Source organism: Neophocaena asiaeorientalis, unplaced genomic scaffold (genome assembly GCF_003031525.2).
Source record: "Neophocaena asiaeorientalis asiaeorientalis breed wild unplaced genomic scaffold, Neophocaena_asiaeorientalis_V1.1 scaffold184, whole genome shotgun sequence".
Taxonomy (NCBI): domain Eukaryota; kingdom Metazoa; phylum Chordata; class Mammalia; order Artiodactyla; family Phocoenidae; genus Neophocaena; species Neophocaena asiaeorientalis.
The window spans coordinates 8,030,477-8,052,705 of NW_020185325.1; the positions used below are offsets into that span (position 1 = coordinate 8,030,477).

Below are 22,229 nucleotides of genomic sequence, written 5' to 3' on the forward strand. Positions count from 1 at the left end.
AGCCCTTAGCCATGTATGTCTGTTTAAATTTAAACTAGCCACAATTAAATAACAATAAAAATTCACTTCATCAGGGCTTCCCTGGTGGCGCAGTGGTTGAGAGTCCGCCTGCCGATGCAGGGGACACGGGTTCGTGCCCCGGTCCGGGAAGATCCCACATGCCGCGGAGCGGCTGGGCCTGTGAACCATGGCCGCTGAGCCTGCGCGTCCACAGCCTGTGCTCCATAACGGGAGAGGCCACGACAGTGAGAGGCCCGCGTACCACAAAAAAAAAAAAAAAATTCACTTCATCAGTCACCCTGGCCACATTCTAGTGTTCCATAGCCACATATATCTGGTAGCTACCATAATGGAGAACAAATATCTAAAACATTTGTGGCATCGCAGTGCTATACTGAACTGTATTGAACCATCACTGTGTTGAACAGTGGTAGTCCAGATGTTCCACTTCTTCGTAAAATCCTTTAAGGTTTCATGTTCTCTCAAATTTATTTCTCCAGCACTCAAATCATTTTTCTCAGTGCGAGGCATCCCCGCAGTGTCTCAGAGAACCTTATATTGGGAGGCAGCAGCTGTGACAGTTCAGTTCCTGGCCTGAGCCACTACTTAAATGTTCACTGGGGGTGGAGCGCAGTGGCATACCCTAAAGTGTGCTCTGCATTCCTCAGCGGCTTAGAATTGGCCTTGATCCAGCTGTCAATGAGGCACTGGCAGAGACATTCCAGAAAGCCACGCAGAGAAGCGAAAGCATTAGGAAAGGAAAGATTAAGGGGTGTTTACCAGTAACCACAAGGGAAGCAAATACATTTACTCATTTCAAGATAGAACTATCTTTTTAATCATTTAATTTTTAAAAAGGAGGACTTTAGCATTCTATCAAAGAGCTTTTCTTTTCAATTCAGTATATCCTCATAGATAGCTACTATACTTAAAATTATATGTTGTATCTTAAAGATTTAGGAGGGTTCTCCAGTTCTTATATTTTTAACAGCTTTCTTTGCACATATTCTATGAAAAAATTTAACGTATTGATTGGGTTAAAAAATAATTCTCTTCTTCCACGCATGACAGCTTAGAAATCTACAAGTAATCCTCGTAGAGAAATTGTTTAGCATCACCAGATTAGACTGTCTCATGGAGAAACATACTTTTCTAAGGAACAAAGGTAAAATTAAAGGTCAGTTCTAAACAGTTCAACAGCCCTTTCACTTAGTCTTTGTAATGAGATGCAGAGATAAACAGCTCATATAGATTTCAGGGTAAGTATGTATGTACTCATATTATGGTTTCCTTTTCTCCCAACCCCAACCCAAAAAGGTGCCACCTGACTGGGAGAGAGCATCCTTCCGACAAGCCAGCCAGGCCAGCCCTGACTTAAAGCCAAGCCCACAGAATGGCGCCACGTTCCCTTCCTCTGGAGGGTATGGCCAGGGGTCACTAATAGCCGATGAGGAGTCGCAGGAGTTTGATGACTTGATATTTGCATTAAAAACTGGTATGTGAACCCACAGACCCCATTGGAAGTAGGCACTCTTGCTATGCTACAATTTGTATCTTCTTCCCATGAAGTTGCAAAAGTACAATCAGTCACCCGTACCACATCCCAATTCTCATGACCCATTCCTAATCCCAGCCGAATTCTAGGATATTTTGTTCTTGGCTCCAAATATGAGACAACCTAAAAATAATTGACAATTTGCTTTTAAGAAAAAGGAATACTCTAACCAGATGTAAATCTCTCTGCACTGGAATCTTGCTAGAACACCAAGATACTGCTGAGTCATAAGAATCTGGTAGTGATCTCCCTGAGAGAGTTTTGCCTCTGACCTACCAAAGAGAATTTCTTATGGAGTATCTTTGGAGCAGAAACTTTCAAAGGCAACATAATGGGCCTCATATAGTTCTACAGTTTTCAAAGTGCCATCATATATATAGTATTTCATTGGCTCTTCCTATATGTTCAACTCCACTCAACCTGTGACCCCGAAGGAGAGTTGTTTTCAAATCAAATATGCAACTTTTTTCTTTTCTTTTTTCCCTCAGAAAAATGTTGAACTGTCACTGTTAGAAAACGTTCAGTGAACTTTTTCATTTCTAGATGTACAAACATGCAAGAAGATGTGTCCGTGCTCAGATGAACCTATTGAAATAGTTATTCAAAAGTGCATGCTACTATATATATATTCCCATGTCAGATCAGTGCTTGGCAGTTGGTAAACCTTTTGTAGATGTTGTTGGAGAATGAATGAATGAATTCATTTCATGAATGAGTGAAAGAAAAATGAAACTTGAATTTGCTTGGAGGAGTTTGCTTGGAGGAGTAGACATTAGATAAACATGACATAAAGAAGAGTAAAATAAGTAGTGGAAAGAGTTATTAATTATTGAGAATTCAAGGAAAATTTTTTAAAAACCTGCTCAGTTGATTCTTGAAGATATATAGAGCTTAAGTAAGTAAAGAGTGGAAGAAAAGCATTGCAGACTGAGGGAATAGAATTAGCCAAAGCCCAGGGCTGCAGGTGCATGACCTGCTTGGGGAGAAGAAGCATGCAGTGTGGCTGGGATGGAGGGTGAGTAAAGCCAGGCAGCAGGAGAAAAGCCCAGAAAGTAGTTTACCTACATTGTTAATAAGTTACTGTAGTTCCTCCACTGGGTTTCAGCAAGCACCCTCCTTGGGATATTCCTAGACATCCTTGGTGAAAGGATCCCCTGACCAAGTATATTTGGGAAACTGCAGAGATTCACAATTCACTTGAGCATTTTAGCAGCTCTAAAAAGTCCTAAAGTAAAGAAAACCACTTCACTTAATTTAACTTGGGGCTTCCAGAATACATTTAGTGATAGATTCATTTGGGGGAGCAGAAGACTTCCTGATACCCTGCATAATATTAAAATGCTCTTCAGATGCCATGCTAAGGGATGGGATTTTTATAGAACTCAGTGAGCCATCGAGGTTTTTGAGGAGAGGCACAACATGTTCCCACTGGTTTTGAGGCAAAATAACTCTTAGGGAAGTCTGAAGAATAAATTTAGAAGCAAAATCAGAAAGGCTGAGAGGTGTTTACCATGGTCCCAGGGAATAAGGTTTAGACCTCAAATCTGGTGAGTGGAAAGAAAAAGGACAAGAAGAATGCTGAGGAAACACTGAGAGGACAGTCACCAAAGGCTCATGCTTCTCACCTAGGTGACTGAGGGATCATACATAGAGCATTTGCTTGTTTATTTGTTTTCAAGGGGAAACTGATGAGTTCAGACTTGGATAATTTGATCATTCTGCCTGGTGGCTCTTCAATAGTCAAGTTGGGATCTTTGGCGAGGGATCGGGGTTGGAAGTAATGGTCTGAAAGGCGTCATGCACAGATTACATTTGAAGCTGTGGGGATGAATAAATTTAGTCTGGAAGAGTGGAAGCTAAGAGATGAGAAGAAAAGAAGTGAGGGAGGGAGAGGGAAGAAGGGAAAACACGAGAAAGGAAAAGGAACAAGAAGAACATCTAAGATGATACCTACGTTTAAGCGTAAATAGAAGAGGGTCCCACAGAGGACACTGTAGCATGGTCAGCACGAAAACTAGAGAGAAGACTTTCATGAAGGAGGAAGGAACAACTCTATAAAATGCCCATTCGAGCTAGGACTGAAAGGGGGCTTTCAGATTACAAATAGTTCCCAGGGTAGATTATGTCCCCAGCGCTGCAAAGCAGTCAGTTGATGTTACAGCACTGGAAGCATAAAATGAATTCTTGCAACGTAATTAAATTAGATCTGGGTCCTATATATATATAACAAGTACTAAATGCATTCCATTCCGGAATGTATGGAATGACTGACTTACTTATAGACTGAGTTTAGCATTCCTTAGAGTTCACTAAACTCTTTAGGAAGTAAATACTTTAAAAGACCACAATAGCAGTCTCTAACACTGGCCCCCTCTATTTTTAGAAAAGGTACGATAATAATCAAGTTCCACCCCCTAGATGCTTTCCATCATACAATATGGTCAAATCAAAGGAGCAGTCCACCTGCCACTCCATCCACAGTGGAATTCACAATTGATACATAGGCCAGATGTGGACCAACAGGGAGTTTTATTTGACCTTCATTGCACTTTAACAATTTTTTGTGGCAAAATTTTAAAATTTAGAGATATCCCATAAAAATCCAGAATATCTTAAAAAAAAAAAATCTACCAGTAGAGTGCTTAAAATCTAACACAACACTGCTTGATTGGAGCTGAGTAATGGCTGCCCCTTTAGACAGGACATGAGCTCTTCAGTTTGTCCAGTGCCCAGCAGACCTGTGTCAATGATTTATGTGAGCCTCCCTGGCACCTGTGATGTTTGAGTTTGCAAACCTTGACCTATCTCAGGTCCACCTTAACTGCGGGCCACTCCAAGTCAACTACTGGGAACAGTGGGACTTCCAAGTCTTTTTCATTTGAACCCTAAACAACTTTGAAAAGTTATGTTACCCTTTGCATATATCTAAATAAACATCCAAAGGTTTTCATAAGTTTAAATAGAATCAAACAATGTCATTTCTATTGTATTATAAATTTTAGGGTTTAAGGGCCTAAGTACCAGAGCAATTTGATATCCACTGCTATTCATTTTATTTTCAATATGTACAAGAAAGCTTTTCTTTTACATTTGGGGATTTTACGCTATTCTCTTTTCTCTTTGAACTTGTATTACCATTCTACTCCCAACACAGAATTTTATCCTAATGTAATATATTTTATGTTTGAAATTCATTTAATTGGTATAAAATAGAAGCCCTTGTCCCAAAGCCAGTCATGGACTTGTTTTTCCATTTGAATTTTAGCCATATTGAATTCCTTAAAGCAAAAAAAAAAAAAAAAAAGGACAGAAAGGAAAACACTTGACCTTTTTTCATTTTTAAAATAAATTATCTTTCTATGAGAAATTCACATTTCACTCTAAAAAGAGGACATCGTATCTTTCAATTAGTTGTTCTTGAAATGCATCAGCCTCTCCACAGGCAAATAAGACACTCAGTTCTAGACTAGTGATGCCATGGTTATTATTAGTTATTTTAATAGAACTTTCCAATGTATCATCAGTGTCCCCAACCAGGACTGTGGGAGAATGAGAACAGTCACCCTGGGACAGCCTCCATTTAGGGAAGAGGAGAAGGTAGAGAGCTAACTAGAACAGATTCAGCCTACACAGAGTGTGAGTCCAGGATGGAGGGGCATGTACTCTATTTACATCCCTAACAAGAAGTGTTTTGAATACTGGCATTTTTATGTTGATCCAAAGCTGACAAGACTCTAGAAAATGTCAAACTGGGAACCTGTTGGGCTTAGAAACAGGGTGTTTTTCCACAGGGGCTTCTCCCAGAGGGACTAATCTGACTCTCCATCATCCTTAGTCCCTTAACTTCCTTATTTTACCTCGGACCAATGACACTAAAGTCATGTTAAACGTTTCCCTACTGGAAACGTTTTGTTTGTTTTTTTGTTTTGTTTTTTTTTATTTTTGGCTGCGTTGGGTCTTCATTGCTGTGCACGGGCTTACTGTAGTTGTGGCGAGTGGGGACTACTCTTCGTTGCAGTACACAGGCTTCTCACTGCAGTGGCTTCTCTTGTTGTGGCACATGGGCTCAGTAGTTGTAGCTCGTGGGCTCTAGAGCGCAGGCTCAGCAGCTGTGGTGCACGGGCTTAGTTGCTCTGTGGCATGTGGGATCCTCCTGGACCAGCGCTCGAACCTGTGTCCCCTGCATTGGCAGGCGGATTCCTAACCACTGTGCCACCAGGGAAGCCCAAATTTGGAAAGATTTTGATTTTTTTTTTCCTCAGAAGAAGATTGAAGAAGTATGACCTTTGTATCACTGCCGCATTTTAAAAGGCCATAGAAAATAAGAATGGGCTCAGAGAGGGTTCAGAGAGCTCTGTGTTGGAATCCTAGCTCTGCAGTCTACTACCTGTGTGACTTTCAGTAAGGAACTCAACCTTTCAGTTCCTCATTTATCAAATAAATGTTCTTTTTTAAAAGTTTTATTTATTTAATTTATTTATTTTTGGCTGCATTGGGTCTTTGTTGCTGCACGCAGGCTTTCTCTGGTTGCGGCGAGCGGGGTCTACTATTCCTTGCAGCGTGTGGGCTTCTCATTGCAGTGGCTTCTCTTGTTTGCAGAGCACAGGCTCGAGGAGCACGGGCCTCAGTAGTTGTGGCATGCAGGCTCAGTAGTTGTGGTGCATGGGCTTAGTTGCTCTGCAGCATGTGGAATCTTCCCGGACCAGGGCTCGAACCCGTGTCCCCTGCATTGGCAGGTGGATTCCTAACCACTGTGCCACCAGGGAAGCTCATCAAATAAGTGTTCTTATTGTAAGTAAGTTTTCATGAAGTTTGGAGATTGTCTATGTGAAAAATCTACCACAGTGTCTGGCAGAATTTAAATTCAGTATGTGGTATAAATTATTTGTTGGGTTCGATTTGTTGTTATGTTTAAAAACAGTTTTAACTATTCATAATGTGTTCTGTAACACCTGGGTGTTCACTGCACCATAACTATTGAGTGAGGGAGGTTCGTGCTTGAATGTGTGCCAAGGAGTTTGAAATTTATTCTATAGACAAATATGAACACGTGAAACCTGTGGGACAAAGAAGTCACACGAATAGAGCTGCCCCCATAAGAGGCTGTAGGATGTAAAAGGCAACACCCTACATCTGGGGTCAGAAGTCCAGTTGGGGGACTTCCCTGGTGGTCCAGTGGTAAAGAATCTGCCTTCCAATGCAGGGGACACGGGTTCGATCCCTGGTCAGGGAACTAAGATCCCACATGCTGCAGGGCAATTAAGCTCACATGCCACAACTACGGTCGCGCCTCAACTAGAGCCCACGTGCCACAGACTACAGAGCCCACGCGCCCTGGAGCCCACGCCACAACGACAGAGAGAAAACCCGCATGCCACAACTACAGAGGAGCCCACGCACCATAAGGAAGAGCCCACACCACAACAAAAGATCCCGCATGCCTCAGTGAAGACCCTGCATGCCTCAACTAGGACCCGACGCAGCCAAGCAAAGAAAAATTTTTAAAATAAATTAAAAAAGCAAAGAAGTCCAGTTGGATATCTTCATTCTGTGACTTTCCTGCTGTGTGACATGGGCAACTCAGTGAACACCTCTGATCCCCATTCAGTCCCTATGTCTGTAAAACAGGACTAATAATCATGCTTTCCTAATTAAAGCATGTTTGAAATGTTGAGGAAAGGAGAGACTCTAGATGAATGTGAATTATTACTTGTAGTTCCTTTGACATTGCCCGTTCAGTCTACCAAGGGGGAGAGTTAACTGTTATCACAGTTGCTGGATTTTTCGTGAATTTTTGGCTTAAAATTTAAGCATGAAAATACGTTGCAGAAAATCAGGATACTTACTGCCAAATACCTTCCTAGACCATTGAATGAATTACAAAGAGACAAGAAACCTGGGCTGTGTTCCCAGTTCTGCCGTGTTATACTTGTATGTAGAATGTGTCCTTTCTGAGTCTCAGCAAGGGATTAGGATTTGGGTATTGTTTATTTATATCAACTGGGAGGAAGTAGAAAAGGAGGACGAGGTGGATCGTACAGATGTGGTGACTCCGGGGAGGCTATATCTAGAACTTGCTGACATCTTCCAGGGCTCTGGGCTACTGAACAAGCTGGTGACACCCAGTTGCTTGTAAAGCTGCACCCCACGTTGAACCTTCCAGCGCAGTGTGCTTCGTCCCTCACAGTCTGCTCAGCAGGCTCTTAGTTCAGAACTCCTAGTGTGCTTTGTCCCCATGCTGGGCAGACTATTATGCATTCCTAGTGGCATTTAGAGCAGGCCAACCTTGAAATCAGAGGACGTTGGTGCTCATTTGTTCATTAAACCCCACTCTTCCCTGGTGCTAATGCTGGGGTCCTCTCTGTTTCTCTGTAGTTGACCCCATATTGGGCAACTCTGTTACTCACCGAGATCAAGCTGCTATAGGCCTCAGGGCCTCCGTCACCTTCTCTTTATAAAATGGCAATGTTTCACTGGTCCACTTGGAGGTTCTTCTAAGTCAGACAGTTCCTCTGCTTCCCTGGCAGAGAAACATGGGCCCTTTGTCCTTCAAAGGCAGTGTGGCAAACTCAAATGTTACGCACATGTAGGGCCAAACACCATAACTGATTCAAGAGAGCTGATAAAAACAGCGGCATACCAAAAGGTAGTACCTGGTCCATGTTTTGGTTGTTGTTTTATATAATCCAGAAATACAGGCCCAGTGTTGCCTTGTCTTCTGCTTTTTAAAGAGAAACCCCAAATCTGATTTTTTATTTTAAATGTATTCATTTTTAAATCATGGCAACTAACTAAATTTTTGAATATACATTGTCATTGGTAATATGCTAGTTCTTAATTGAGGAAAGAGTTCACAGGTGTTTGTCATGTTTTGCTTCATGACTTACATGTACATTATATATAGAGGTACCCTACAATTTATCATCCATACCAGGACAATTCAAGAGAGTAAAAGGGCTGTGATTAATAATTTTTTCAGGTATAAACTAGGACTTTTCTTTTCAAATATTGCATCCTCCAGCTCCCTGCTTGAAGGAATAGTGAAAGAAGTATTTGTGAAAGGGTGTGGAAATGGGCCTTGACGGATAGGTAGGAAGACGCTCAGGCTGGATTTACATGGCACTGCAGGACCAGTCAAGAGAAATCACTTTGAGAAAGCTCTCCAATGGGCAAAAGTTGGAATATGTCTATCTGGTGAGGTCCAGCCGGGTTAGGAGTATCTTGAAAGGAAAGGCAGAGGGTTCCAGGCTGACGCAGTTGACGATAGGAACTAACGTTTGTTCTTGAGAAGACAGTGGAATGCAGAATGGATCAGAGGAACAGAACAGGCAATAAAAATGGAAGAGGAATTTTCAAGAACTAGGATGCAGAGCATAATTTAATACACTGAGCAAACATTTACTGAACACTCACAGTGTGCTGGGCACTGTCCTATTAGCTAAGAGACATAATCCAATGGGAGAATCTGAAATTTTAAAAGAGAATCATCATGTTTCCAAGGGTAGCAGAGGGGATACTACCTGAGTTGATAATTTATAGGAAGAGTGGAAGCAGCCAAGCTAAAGCGTTGAGGGGGCAGGGAAAGAGCATCCTAGGCAGAAATGCTTGAATAATAACACGGTGGGGAAAGGGAGTGACCAGCAGCTCTAGTGAGACATTAGGCTAGAGAGCAGGCACGAATCAGGTGGATCGTGCCTTGAAGCTGGGCTGAAGACAAGCCCTCCAGAGGTCAGACCGCAGGAGGAGATGCAAAAGAAAGCAGAATAGCTTTGGAAAGGGTCAACAGGGGACTTCCCTGGTGGCGCAGTGGTTAAGAATCTACCTGCCAATGTAGGGGACACGGGTTCGAGCCCTGGTCCACGAAGATCCCACGTGCTGCGGAGCAGCTAAACCCATGTGCCACAACTACTGAGCCTGCACTCTAGAGCCCGTGAGCCACAACTACTGAGCCTGCACTCTAGAGCCCGTGAGCCACAACTACTGAGCCCACGTGCCACAACTACTGAAGCCCACACACCTAGAGCCACTGCAATGAGAAGCCACTGCAATGCGAAGCCCGAACACCACAAGGAAGAGTAGCCCTCGCTCGCCACAACTAGAGGAAGCCTGTGTGCAGCAACGAAGACCCAACGCAACCAAAAATAAATAAATAAATTTATTTAAAAAAGGAAAGAAAGAAAGAGTCAACAGGTCAGTGGATGAGTGGATGAGATGGGCCAGTGCAGTGTCAGAGAAACAAAGCCAGGAAGTGGGGTTTCAACAGCAGCATTTAACAGAGAGAGAGTGGGAAGGACAGAGACCCAAAAGAGGGAGGGTTTAGCTAGAAAGAGGTCATTAGTGGGCTCCTGCTTCCATCTCCGAATAGGTTAAGAAGAAGCTAATCCACTATCTTCCCATAGCTACTAACTGCAGAATTGCCTTTCCTACATCTCAGACAGATAGGGAAGTCTCAGCTGCCCAGGCAACTGGTTTTTCACCTCCCTTCTTGTTTGCAGTCTTGTGCCCAGCAGAGGGGGTGGGGCTGGGAACTGTAATCTCTGGTGATTCAGCCAACAGCACACCCTGTGACCACATCCCTAGTCTGTGTGTGTGTGTGTGTGTGTGCATGAGAGAGAGAGTGTGTGTGTGTGTGTGTTTATGTGTTCCTCTGCACATTACAGAAGAAAACAAGGTGTTAGTCTAACATAGTGTCAAGTTTTCTGAATTATTCTGAGTTGTGAAAAAAGTAGTAAACAGTGGAGCGGCCTCAAAACAGAGATTCCAGGCGCTATCTTCAGTTAACAGCTAGCTTTGTGGGATTCTTGTGCGGATCTGTTTTGGCACTGTGTTACATAATTATTTTTATCTTAGGAGCAGATCTGAGTCATTGAGAGCCAGTGTCTTCTGGGCACTGATATGATACCAGGTGTTGTCAATGCACAGTTTTCTTCTCGGATCCCTGCCACACTGAGTCTCAGCTGAAGGACGTACTAGGTTTGGTACATGTAGGGTTGGAGGTTATACGTTTTCTAACAGCAAATCCTACCCCCCTGCTGAAAAATTCTAATAACTTGCCTGATCTTTTTTATTTTAGTAATCCCCCAATTAAGAAATGCTATTCTTTGGAGTAAGTTATACCTGTCAACCATGTAGAAACAGAAAAAAAGATTGAGAAGCCAAATTCATGTCTTTAGAAATTAATTTGTACTTATAAAAACTACCAAAAGGAATTTAAAATATAGCTTTATAATTGCTAGGTATTAATAATATTTATTCTAAATGTATAGCTCACTTTTTACTAATATAATAGAAGTAAACGTGTGTTGACTTACTGTAACTTGACCATTAATTTGCTGGACTAATAGTTGGGCATTTTCTGTTTATTCTTTTTCTATTGCAGGAGCTGGTATCAGTGTCAGTGATAATGAATCTGGTCAAGGCAGCCAGGAGGGAGGCACCTTGACTGACTCCCAGATCGTAGAACTCAGAAGGATCCCCATCGCCGACACCCACCTCTAGCACCTCAGTAACCATTAGAATGAGGGTACTTCCCTGTTTGTATTGGCTCTGTGCTAAAACTTTCTAAGTACATGCAGCCATATAATAGGACTCTGTGAATTGTACTGGATGACTAACCCAGAGATGGTTGTTGTGTTTGGAATATAAATTACTTATCTTTGTGCAACCTGAAAATTAACTGCTATAATGAAAGACTGGATTGATTTGTATCAGTTAATAGGATTGACATGTCAGTTAATAGAATGTACATATTCCAAGAGTATTAGTTGTTTTTTAATGATGCTACATGGCTAACATTGTTTAATAAAAGTAATAACAATCAATAAAAACCATAGAATCCATTTGGCATGACCCAGGCTCATTATTTATGAGGAAATATTGTGCCTGAGCAAAGAAACAAACTCTATCTAGATGATTTCCAGCACCCCATTTCTTCCCACATTGATACACATGATCCAGATTTAAGACTTCACCTTCATTCCTAAAAGCCATAAAATGTATTGTCTGTTGATTTTGTACCTGAGTGTCGACGGAGTACTGTAGTTTACATAGTCTTTCATCAAAAGTATGTATTTCTGCTCATTATAAAATTAGGGATCTGGGGCTTCCCTGGTGGCGCAGTGGTTGAGAGTCCGCCTGCCGATGCAGGGGACACGGGTTCGTGCCCCGGTTCGGGAAGATCCCACATGCCGCGGAGTGGCTGGGCCCGTGAGCCATGGCCGCTGAGTCTGCGCGTCCGGAGCCTGTGCTCCGCAACGGGAGAGGCCACAGCAGTGAGAGGCCCGCGTACCGCAAAAGAAAAAAACAAATTAAAAAAAGAAATTAGGGATCTGAACATTTTCCAGAATGAATGTTCTGTTCCCAGTTAAAAATAACTCCATCAAGCATTTTAGTACAGCTAAGAAGAGGATCATCCAAACAGTGCAGAGTTTGTTTGGGAGAAATATTTCTTGGTTTGGATTTTTCAGTCTTTGTCTTGGAATGAGAAATCAGCAAGTCTGTCCTAGAACAAACCCTATTATGTTCAAGATGATTTCATTGACTATGGTTCCAGAGGAATCATTAAGAACAGAACAAGTTTGTTCTAAGAAAGCCTTTTTGACCTTTTATTTTTGAATTCCTAAGTATTGGGGGGAAATCAGTAGTCATTTCAAGAAAAAATTGAAAAATTGAAAAAAAAAATCTGCCTAAGGGAAAATTTTGTTCCGTTAATCATTTCACTTAAAACCATAATTAAAACACCCAAGTGTTCTATCATCACTGTGAAGCATGGCTTTATTTTTTATAAAATAAGGTGGCATTACTGATCTTGATGAATTATAAAATGACTCTCCTTTCTTCTTCCTGTTGGTCCTCCCCTACTTCCATCTCCTCGTATATTAAGCTTTGATCAGTGACTTTTTAGGTAGGAAACAGAAGCTGCACAACAAACTCAAACAGCCTAAAAGACAAAGGCAGCATCATTGGCAGAGTTATAATCCTTTTTAGGAAGTTTAGAAATGGTGCTAATAAGATTGAATTTACGTTACATGACAAATAAGTTAGTGTCTCTCTCAACCTACAGCATTGTACTGTAGTCTCTTCCAAAATAAGAAGCAATTGATGGAATTGGTTATAAAATAAAAATTTAACATGAAAACTTTGAAGTTGGTAATAAGCATTTTAAAATTGTTTATAGGTTTTAGTGAATTTGAGGCTAAGATAATGATTACAGAAATGTGCGATTTCATGGTGTGGAATCCATGAGTCATAATTACTATAACATTTTCTTTGCAGATACCTCGATTCCTATTTGTCACTTAAGGTAAAGTTATTATCAGCATTTTTAAAGTGCCTAAATGGATTATAACTACACCATAATGAATTCTCTAACAAAGACAATTGTCAAGAGCTATTTTCATTTCTTCGTGTTGTCAGAATTTGGGAAAATCTGGCCAAAAACATGACCAATCACAGACACCTTTCTTACTTCAGCTTACTGAATTTCTATTGTTATCCAAAACGCCATCTTGATAAAGAATCAAAAGAAACTCCTGCCACTGATCAGCATGATTCTTTAAACATTAGAAGGAAAGGGCAAGATTTCTAGAAGCCGCAGTGCTAAAACAAATAAGCTTCATATTCCAACAGCAGCAATATTTTGCCATCCGGTTTCCTCTCAATGTAGAGTGAGATGGGACATCAGCCAGGGAAGGGTAGTACCAGGTAGGAGGAAGCAGATCAAATCAAAGTCTTAAAAATGAGAACTCGAAGACTAGAACTAAAACACTTTGTGATCTTTCTTTTTCAGGAGGTTTTATGCTCCCTTTCTCCATGACTTTTTTTTTTTTTTTTTTTTTTTTTTTTTTGCGGTACGCGGGCCTCTCACTGTTGTGGCCTCTCCCGTTGCGGAGCACAGGCTCCGGATGCGCAGGCTCAGCGGCCATGGCTCACGGGCCCAGCCGTTCCGGGGCATGTGGGATCTTCCCAGACCGGGGCACGAACCCGTTTCCCCAGCATCGGCAGGCGGACTCTCAACCACTGCGCCACCAGGGAAGCCCCTCTCCATGACATTTTTTAAATAGCTTTATTAAGATAGAATTCACATTCAATACAACTCACCCATTTAAAATGTACAATTTAGTGGTATTTGATTATATTTCATTATTGGGGGGTTTTACAATTAATTTTTATTGGAGTATATAGTTGCTTTACAGTGTTGTGTTAGTTTCTGCTGTACAGCAAAGTGAATGAGTTATATGTATACATATATCCCCTTTTTTTTAAATTTCCTTCCCATTTAGGTCACCACAGAGAATTAAGTAGAGTTCCCTGTGCTATACAGTAGGTTCTCATATTGGGTTTTTTTTAATTGTTGTAAATTATGTGTAACACCAAATTTGCCACTTTAGCCATCTTTAAATGTAGTTTTTAAATTCAGTGATATTAATTATACTCACAATGTTGTATAATCACTACCTCTATTTCCAAAACATTTTTATCACCCTCAGACAGAAACTGTGTATTCATCCCATCTCTTTGACATTTCCTTCCCTCTGTCAGTAGACACCTAACATTTCTTTGAGAAATGTCTCTGCTTCTGCACTTTTGTAACTATTTAAAATTTGTTTTTCTTGTTGCTTTAGTTTTTTTCTCAAGTTTTTTTTTTTTAGAATGTTAAGGCAAAAAAGAAGGATTTTCCTAATTTGGATGCAAGTGCAGACAGGTATGCATTTGAGGTATGGAGCAGCAGTAGAGCCCACAGAATTCCAACCAAGACGGGAGCCTAGGCAAATGAAAATCATAGTAAGCAAAACACAGAACGAATTTCACCCTGGAACTGTATCTTTGTGTTGGCTTTCAATCTCTTGAGGTGTTTTAGGGTTTAATTAATACTTTCCATGGTTCCTAAGTCTGACCAGAGAAGTTTAAATACTCAATGGGGGTATGGCTGGAAAAAGAAAATGCCATTCAGGAATATAGCTCCCAAACAACTTAGCCTTGTGTTTACCAGCACTTAAGATCCACCTTGAGTTTAGCCTTAAGTACTCTGGGTAGATCGTTTGAGGGTAGGTCTCAATCAGATCAGTAGGTAATGTTGAGTTTTCAAAGCAGCTGGGTGGCAGAGTGGATCTCCTCTAGACAGCCTGACCTTGATAGGAACAGAGAAAGCAACATGGGAAATTCTGTGTTTCATGTGGTTTTTAATTGTTAATGGCATGGACCCAGTTCCCCAGTACTGCTCTAGCAGGATGTAAGTCAAAGGACCACATTGCCTATAAGTAACATTTAAAGAATGGACCAAGTGACTGAGGCTTGGAACTCTTCCATCATCTTGAATCTCTTTTAGTCTAATTGACTGGTGAAATAAAGGTGAATGATATTCTTATTGGTAAGATTTAGTTGGTACATTGATGTTGTTATTCAATACATCTCATGTACCTAAACTTTTCACTCATAAAAATAATTACAACATCATAATAGAAAACCAAACTCACCTTTGCAAAAATCTAGAAAGCCCCAGATGCTTTATTAAACTATAACACATACTAGCACATACAATGAATACATGCACAGTATTTTTAAGAAATAATAGCCCTGAGGGGGAAGAAACTTTACTTCTATTGTGGTTTGTAACTATTCAAATCACCCTGACAAGTTTGGCAACCCTCTTAATTAAAAATTACTACACTGGAGATAAAAGAGTTTAACAGTTATGCTTAATTAACATCTTTACTTAAGTAACTTACATGGTTTCAGGAAAAGAAGCAAATGGAGAATAACTTTGTTTCCCATCATCTATGACAATGGGATGCAGTTATCAAACACTGTTGCCATGGTCCTTGGGAGCACTATGGGATGCTTCAGTTCAGTGCCCAGCCTGCCCCTGCCAGGGACTCAGCAATGGGGCCCAATAGCTTAGGCAGTGCTGTGAGCACCAGGGTTAGCGCTGAAGTCCCTAGAAAGACTCAGCTCAAGGAAACCGTTAGCATTTGCAGGGCATGAAATGGTATGTTAGTCCTGTGAGAAAAGGTAAGTACTCACTGTTTTCTAACAGATAAAAGGATTCCAACTTAAGCAGGGTAAACTATGTTCTTCCCTGTGATTAGCCTTTAGGAGTCTGAGCAAAATCACAGATTTGATATTTTTTAAAAATTTAAGAATGTATTGATACCATTTGTTTTATAATAAGAATGAAGGGAAGAGGCAATGCAAATCATTTCAATATCACTTATTTGATTATATTTATTTCAAAGGTAAGGGTGTATGCTCGTGAGAGAGAGAAACAGAAAAGAGAAAGGAAGGAAGGGAGGGAGGGAAAGGAGGAAAAGAAAGAGAGATTGAAAAAAGAATAAAAGAATTCTGGGAGGGCTTCCCTGGTGGTGCAGTGGTTGGGAGTCCGCCTGCCGATGCAGGGGACATGGGTTCGTGCCCCGGTCTGGTAGGATCCCACATGCCGCAGAGCGGCTGGGCCGGTGAGCCATGGCCGCTGAGCCTGCGCGTCCGAAGCCTGTGCTCCGCAACGGGAGAGGCCACAACAGTGAGAGGCCCGCGTACCGCCAAAAAAAAAAATACTGCACGATTCCACTTACAAGGTATCTAAAATAGTCAAATTCACAGAATCAAAGTGTGGAATGGTTGTTGCCTGGGGCTGAGGGCAGGGAGAAATGGGGAGTTACTAGTCAACAGACATAAAGCTTCAGTTAGGCAAGATGAATAAGCTCTAGAGATCTGCTCTTCAATATTGTACCTATAGGAAACAACACTGTATTGTACATTTAAAGTTTTGTAAGAAGGGAAGACCTCATGTTCAGTGTTCTTACCACAATAAAAAAAACAATTTTTAAAATTGTTAGCAGGACTGCTTGATCACTGTTCTTCACTGCAAGTGCTAGCATTGCATGGAGAAGGAAGTTCAATTTTTTAAAATGTTTTCCAGTCTCTTCTGGAACTCCTAGTTAACCTGTCACAGAACCCCTAATGACATCTGCAGAGCCCCAAAAGAGAAACGCACATTTGCCTGTAAGCTCCTGAAGAGCAGGAACTACGTCTTACTCGTTTTGGTATCCTGAGCACCTAGCACAATGCCTGGAACAAAATTGATGACCAATAAATACTTGTTCAACTGAAAAAGAATTACCCTATTCGGATAGCTAATTAGAGAATAATTTTTCTTGATCTTTTATAGTTTTAGTTACAGATGTTTTGCCTCTAAGAATCCAAATGAATGGCAGTTATTGCACAAATCAGATGCCATATCATCTTCACGTTACCAACAGCTTTCATTTCCAAAGCTATAATTTGTTGAATTATATATATGTAATTCATGCTGCTTCCTAGTCATCCAAGGAGTCTTGAAAACCACTGAAGACTATGAAAAACTTGTCATTTTCATTTTGGCAGTAGTCTATATAACAAGTTTCAAACTAGGATAGTTGTTTTAAGGCTTACTAGGCAAGGAGGAGGCCAAACCAAAAGTAAACAGACAACAAGAGGTGATGTTTACTCTTCATATCTCATTGTTATTCCATGACCTGTTAGTCATAAGGGCTTTGTGTGGGAAATTACATATGCATGAATATTTTGTAACCAAAGGGTTATAATCTACAATCTTTCTCATACTTAATTGGTTCCACAGTAGGAAGTCAAAGAAGTATATATGTGTCATTTCATGGTTGATTCATTATGCCCGTACTAAATATATTTGAAATAACGGTCTGCATTGTAGCACTCAAACCTAGATAACATATAATTTCTAATCTTAGTGAGCCAAGGGAATAAGACTAATTGTACTCTGAAGCTAAAAAGTCAGTGTCTACCAGATTGTTAGTGTCCAAGGTTCAGAAGAACACACTATCATCTTCATAACTGAGCATGCCTTTACCCCATGCTGTTAGGAACTAATTATGGATGAGTCAAGACCTTCCCATATTCAACCACTTCGTGATTTCTCAAGACAACCCAAAAGATTATGAGTCAAAAGTCATTGTTTCTTGTCATTGTCCAAGATAAAGACTGATCTGTGGAAAGTAGACTTTCTTTCTGGCACAGGACAAAAATATGTTTGAAGAAAACAAGTAATTTTTTAAATAAACATTTTAAAGTCAGCCAAAAATAGTTGATAAATTGCTCAAAAATCACAGTTTGCCTGTGTAGATGCTATAGACGATATAACAGAATTGCCAGATTGGAAGGATGAACAGAAAGATGAACAGATTTTATTTGAATTTATCTTTGGTCCAAGTATTTTAAAACTCTGTAAATCAGAACTGTATAAAATATTTTGAAAGAGAGAAAAAACATTTGTTTAATTCTACAGAATCTCCCTTTTTGTCTTAGCTTGTAAGACTGCTCACATAGTAAAGAAGGTCTTGGATCTTTACCCTTTGTCTTCCTATTTACCATTTCCCCTTTTCCTCATACTGGCACACTTATTTTATATGAGAAACAATTTCTTAAAATTTACATTAAAATCATGTATTTTGGACTTCCCTGGTGGCACAGTGGTTAAGAATCCGCCTGCCAATGCAGGGGACACGGGTTCGAGCCCTGGTCTGGGAAGATCCCACATGCCATGGAGCAACAAAGCCCGTGCGCCACAACTACTGAAGCCTGCGCACCTAGAGCCCGTACTCCGCAACAAGAGAAGCCACCACAATGAGAAGCCCACGCACCGCAACGAAGACCCAACGCAGGCAAAAATAAATAAATAAATTTATTTTAAAAACCCCAAACATTAAATAAATAAAATAAAAAATAAATAAAATCATGCATTTAAATAAAGTATATCACATTTTTCACTCCATATGAGAAAGTTTGATTATAAATAAGGATTCTGATGGATAAACAACAAGGTCCTAATGTATAGCAAGGGAACTATAGTCAATGGAAAAGAATATGAAAAAAGAATGTATGTGTGTATAACTGAGTCGCTTTGCTTTACAGCAGACATTGGCACAGCACTGGAAATCAACTAGACTTCAATTTTTTTTAAAAAGCAAAAAAAATAAGGATTCTGATAAAAGTTTAGCTTATATTAAGATGAAGTGCACCTGCTTGCTCATCAAAAAGAAAAGAGAAAAAAGACAAAAAATGGAGATGTGTGATGTTCAGCCAGTTCTCCTGAGAGCCTAAGTCACCACCTGATCATGATTCAGCTGCTGGAGATGAGCTGTAGGCTCAAGTACAAAAGCATGCATTAGAGGCTAGACAGCCAGACAGGGAGAGCAGAGCAATAGAAAATGTTTCTCTTTGTGTTTTTATCTTATCGTCAGGGTTTGTTTAAGGCTGATAGCAGCTCTAAAATATTGCGGTTACTCCTTAACACAGAGATGTTGACCCTTAGATTGGACTAGCCACTGCATTAGAGGCACTGTTACAGTATTCAGTCACACTAACTTCTTCACAGCAAGGAAGGTCTTCTGTCCCCAGAGAACAGATTGACGTTGGAGATCTGCAGCCCAGAACGAGAATCTCTCCCCTCCCAACCTCAGCTGCCCCGATGCAGGCACCTGCATTTGTGCCTCAGGTGCTTGGGGATATTTGAGAGCCAGAAAGGCCCACTTTTGTGTGCTGATCGTGGTCAGAACAAGTGAAGGACCAAAACGGTCAGCATGTTCTTCTCACCTCACATCACTTCCACTTTGTAGCTGGAAATACCAGGTAATTTTTTTCCTTTCACCATTCCCACCTATATCCTCCCCACTGAGTGTTGAAATATGGGTTATGTAATCCACACTGGATTTTTAGAAACTCATTTAATAAATACGTCCACTCCATTACTGCCTTTAGGGAAGTGAAAAGCAGTTGGTGTTTTCTACCTTCCAGGATTTTCACCAACAAACTATGTTTTCAGCATAGATGAGGCAGAAAGACACTTAACTGTAAGTGTTCTCAATGCAATTTGTGTTTTTGGCAAAGACAGGCAAGATTTTTCTGTATGTGGGTGAATTATTTTGATACAAGATAGAGACAAGAGGCGAGATGGGATGAACCTCTTTGCTCTCTCCTCAGCTCAGGAGGTTTTGTGATACTCTCCCCTTCCCCTCCCCTCTCCTCCCCTCCTTTCTTCCTCCTCCTCCCTTTAGGTTCTCTGAAGTAGTTGTTAGGGGTTAACAAATTAGCAAGTCCAAACAATTATTCATAGTAAGTTTAATAATGATTTATTTTATTTAAACAGTGATCAGTTTACTTATGACATTCAGACTAGTAGACTCTGCTTGTTAATAGCTAGGAAACCCTATAAGGAAATTACTTTCTTGGACTTGAAAGGAACTTATACAAATAAATATGACCAATTGTATACTCTACAACTAAAGAAAAATGTATAGAACATATACTGGATTTTCATAATAGAGCAAACAATAAAAGGAATGAATCCCAACAGGTGGAGAAATTTATTTTTTGAAGGGTCACAAGTAGATGCAGTTATTGGAAATAAAGTAGGAATTGAACATGCTTTAAAGACAAGGTAGGGCTTCCCTGGTGGCGCAGTGGTTGAGAATCTGCCCGCTAATGCAGGGGACACGGGTTCAAGCCTTGGTCTGGGAGGATCCCACATGCCGCGGGGCAACTAGGCCCGTGAGCCACAACTACTGAGCCTGCGTGTCTGGAGCCTGTGCGCCGCAACAAGAGAGGCCGCGATAGTGAGAGGCCCGCGCACCGCGATGAAGAGTGGCCCCCACTTGCCACAACTAGAGAAAGCCCTCTCACAGAAACGAAGACCCAACACGGCAAAAATAAATTAATTAATTAATAAGCTCCTACCCCCAACATCTTCTTAAAGACAAGGTAAATTGGATTTATTTTGCAATACAATTATTTAAGTCAAGGAGTAAAAGACAAAAGCAGTATAAAATATCTGACAAATTTGGAACACAAAAGATTTGTGTTGGAAAATGGTACAACTCTAGATTAATGTCTGCCTATTTTACTTAAAGGTGAGCTTAGAAACAGAATTATTCACTAAATGATTACTCTGAAAAGCTCTCTTTGCAAACGCCCAAAATTTTCTAACATTCTATTGGATTTAGCCTGCTGCTTCATTTCTACAAGAGAGTAGCTTATATTTTCTATTAAAACACATACAACTGCTTACTTTTCTTGGTTTCATGGTACCGTACTTGAGATTATATACTCCTATCTCATCCAATCAACAGAAGTTTATAGGCAAAGTTCAGTGGATTTTGTATTTTGCTCAAATATTATCTCTAGAATACAGGGTTGTCCATTTGGAATTAAAAGATTCCTTCACTTTCCAGCACTTTAGCTATTTGTTTTGCTGTCCTTGGAGAACAGCCATTCTTTGCAGGACTTAGATCGCAATAAATAACACTGAGACCACAAGCTAGAAACTCTCTAAAGATGACACGCCTTTTAATTTCAGTGATTTGTACTTCTCTTTGCATCCACACCTTCTCCAAAGCATAGTTGCTGAAGACTTAGACCTTCAGAGTGGAAAAATGCCAATCGGATATATAATAAATTTCATGCATTTCATCAACTCGATTCCAGTTGTCATATGGTACAATCTTAGAAACCAAGGCCCTGTATGGCTTTTGGAATACACAATAGTTGATTACTGTTTTAGGACTAAACTGTGTAATGTGAAGCAGAGTGGGGAATTGCTCACACTCCGCCTGCTTCAAGGCAAAGTAAAAATTAAGCTCAGCATGTCGTCACGTACTTACAAGTGACTTATGTGAGCATTCTTTATAAATAGATTTTGACAGTGCCAAGGTTTCCAGTAAAATAGGAAACCATTAAAATGGTTTATCGTTTATCATTTTTATTATGGGAAAAACAGGGAGAACCCTGATTCCCCTCAGGCAATAATTGACCCTTCAGGAACTGTAAAAGAATCATAGACAATGGTGCAAACTATTAAATTCATTCCCAAATGAATTTCCCAAATAGGTAGGCTTTTTAAAATATGGCTTCTACAATGACCACCTTGGCAGTACGTATGTTCATGGCATGCGAAGAAGTACACATAATAAAAGATTTTATAAGCTTCCTTTCGATGACATTGATGAGCTGTAGCTCAGTTTTCTCTAATAACTCTAAAGCTTCATTTCAAAGAAGAGACCATCATTTGTTTTAAGGAAAAATGTAACAGGGGTAAGATTAGAAATTTACACACGATACGTGCCCTTCTACGGTACAGATTTTATGGACAGTGAAATGTAGGAAGAAAGCTCTTGTGAAGTCACTTGAGAGAGAATATTTTTAGAGTGTCTTAAAAATATGAATGAATAGGACTTCCCTGGTGGCACAGTGGTTAAGAATCTGCCTGCCAATGCAGGGGACATGGGTTCAATCCCTGGTCCGGGAAGATCCCACACGCCACAGAGCAACGAGGCCCCTGCGCCACAACTGCTGACCCTGCATTCTAGAGCCCATGAGCCACAACTATGGAGCCAATGTGCCACAACTAATGAAGCCCATGCGCCTAGAGCCCTTGCTCTGCCACAAGAAAAGCCATTGCAATGAGAAGCCCGCGCACTGCAACGAAGAGTAGCCCCCGCTCACCACAACTAGAGAAAGGCCGCCACGCAGCAACGAAGACCCAACACAGCCAAAATAAATAAATAAATTTATTTATTTTAAAAAATATGAATGAATAAGACAACTTTTATAATACAAAGCAAAGTTTATAGCTAACAAAGTTATATACGGTAAAATTCTACACATTAAC

The 22,229-nt window shown here is 40.5% G+C and overlaps 1 protein-coding gene across 1 annotated transcript in view; it reads left to right on the forward strand.

The window, feature by feature from the left end:
• ADGRV1 (adhesion G protein-coupled receptor V1) overlaps positions 1–11,323 on the forward strand; it is a 510,622-nt gene extending 499,299 nt beyond the window's left edge. Inside the window, exons 90-91 of the mRNA XM_024734350.1 lie at positions 1,318–1,495; positions 10,935–11,323. Of these exons, the coding sequence (XP_024590118.1) occupies positions 1,318–1,495; positions 10,935–11,053 (297 nt within the window). The 3' untranslated portion in view covers positions 11,054–11,323. The remainder of the gene's footprint in view (positions 1–1,317; positions 1,496–10,934) is intronic.
• The last annotated feature ends 10,906 nt before the right edge of the window (positions 11,324–22,229 follow it).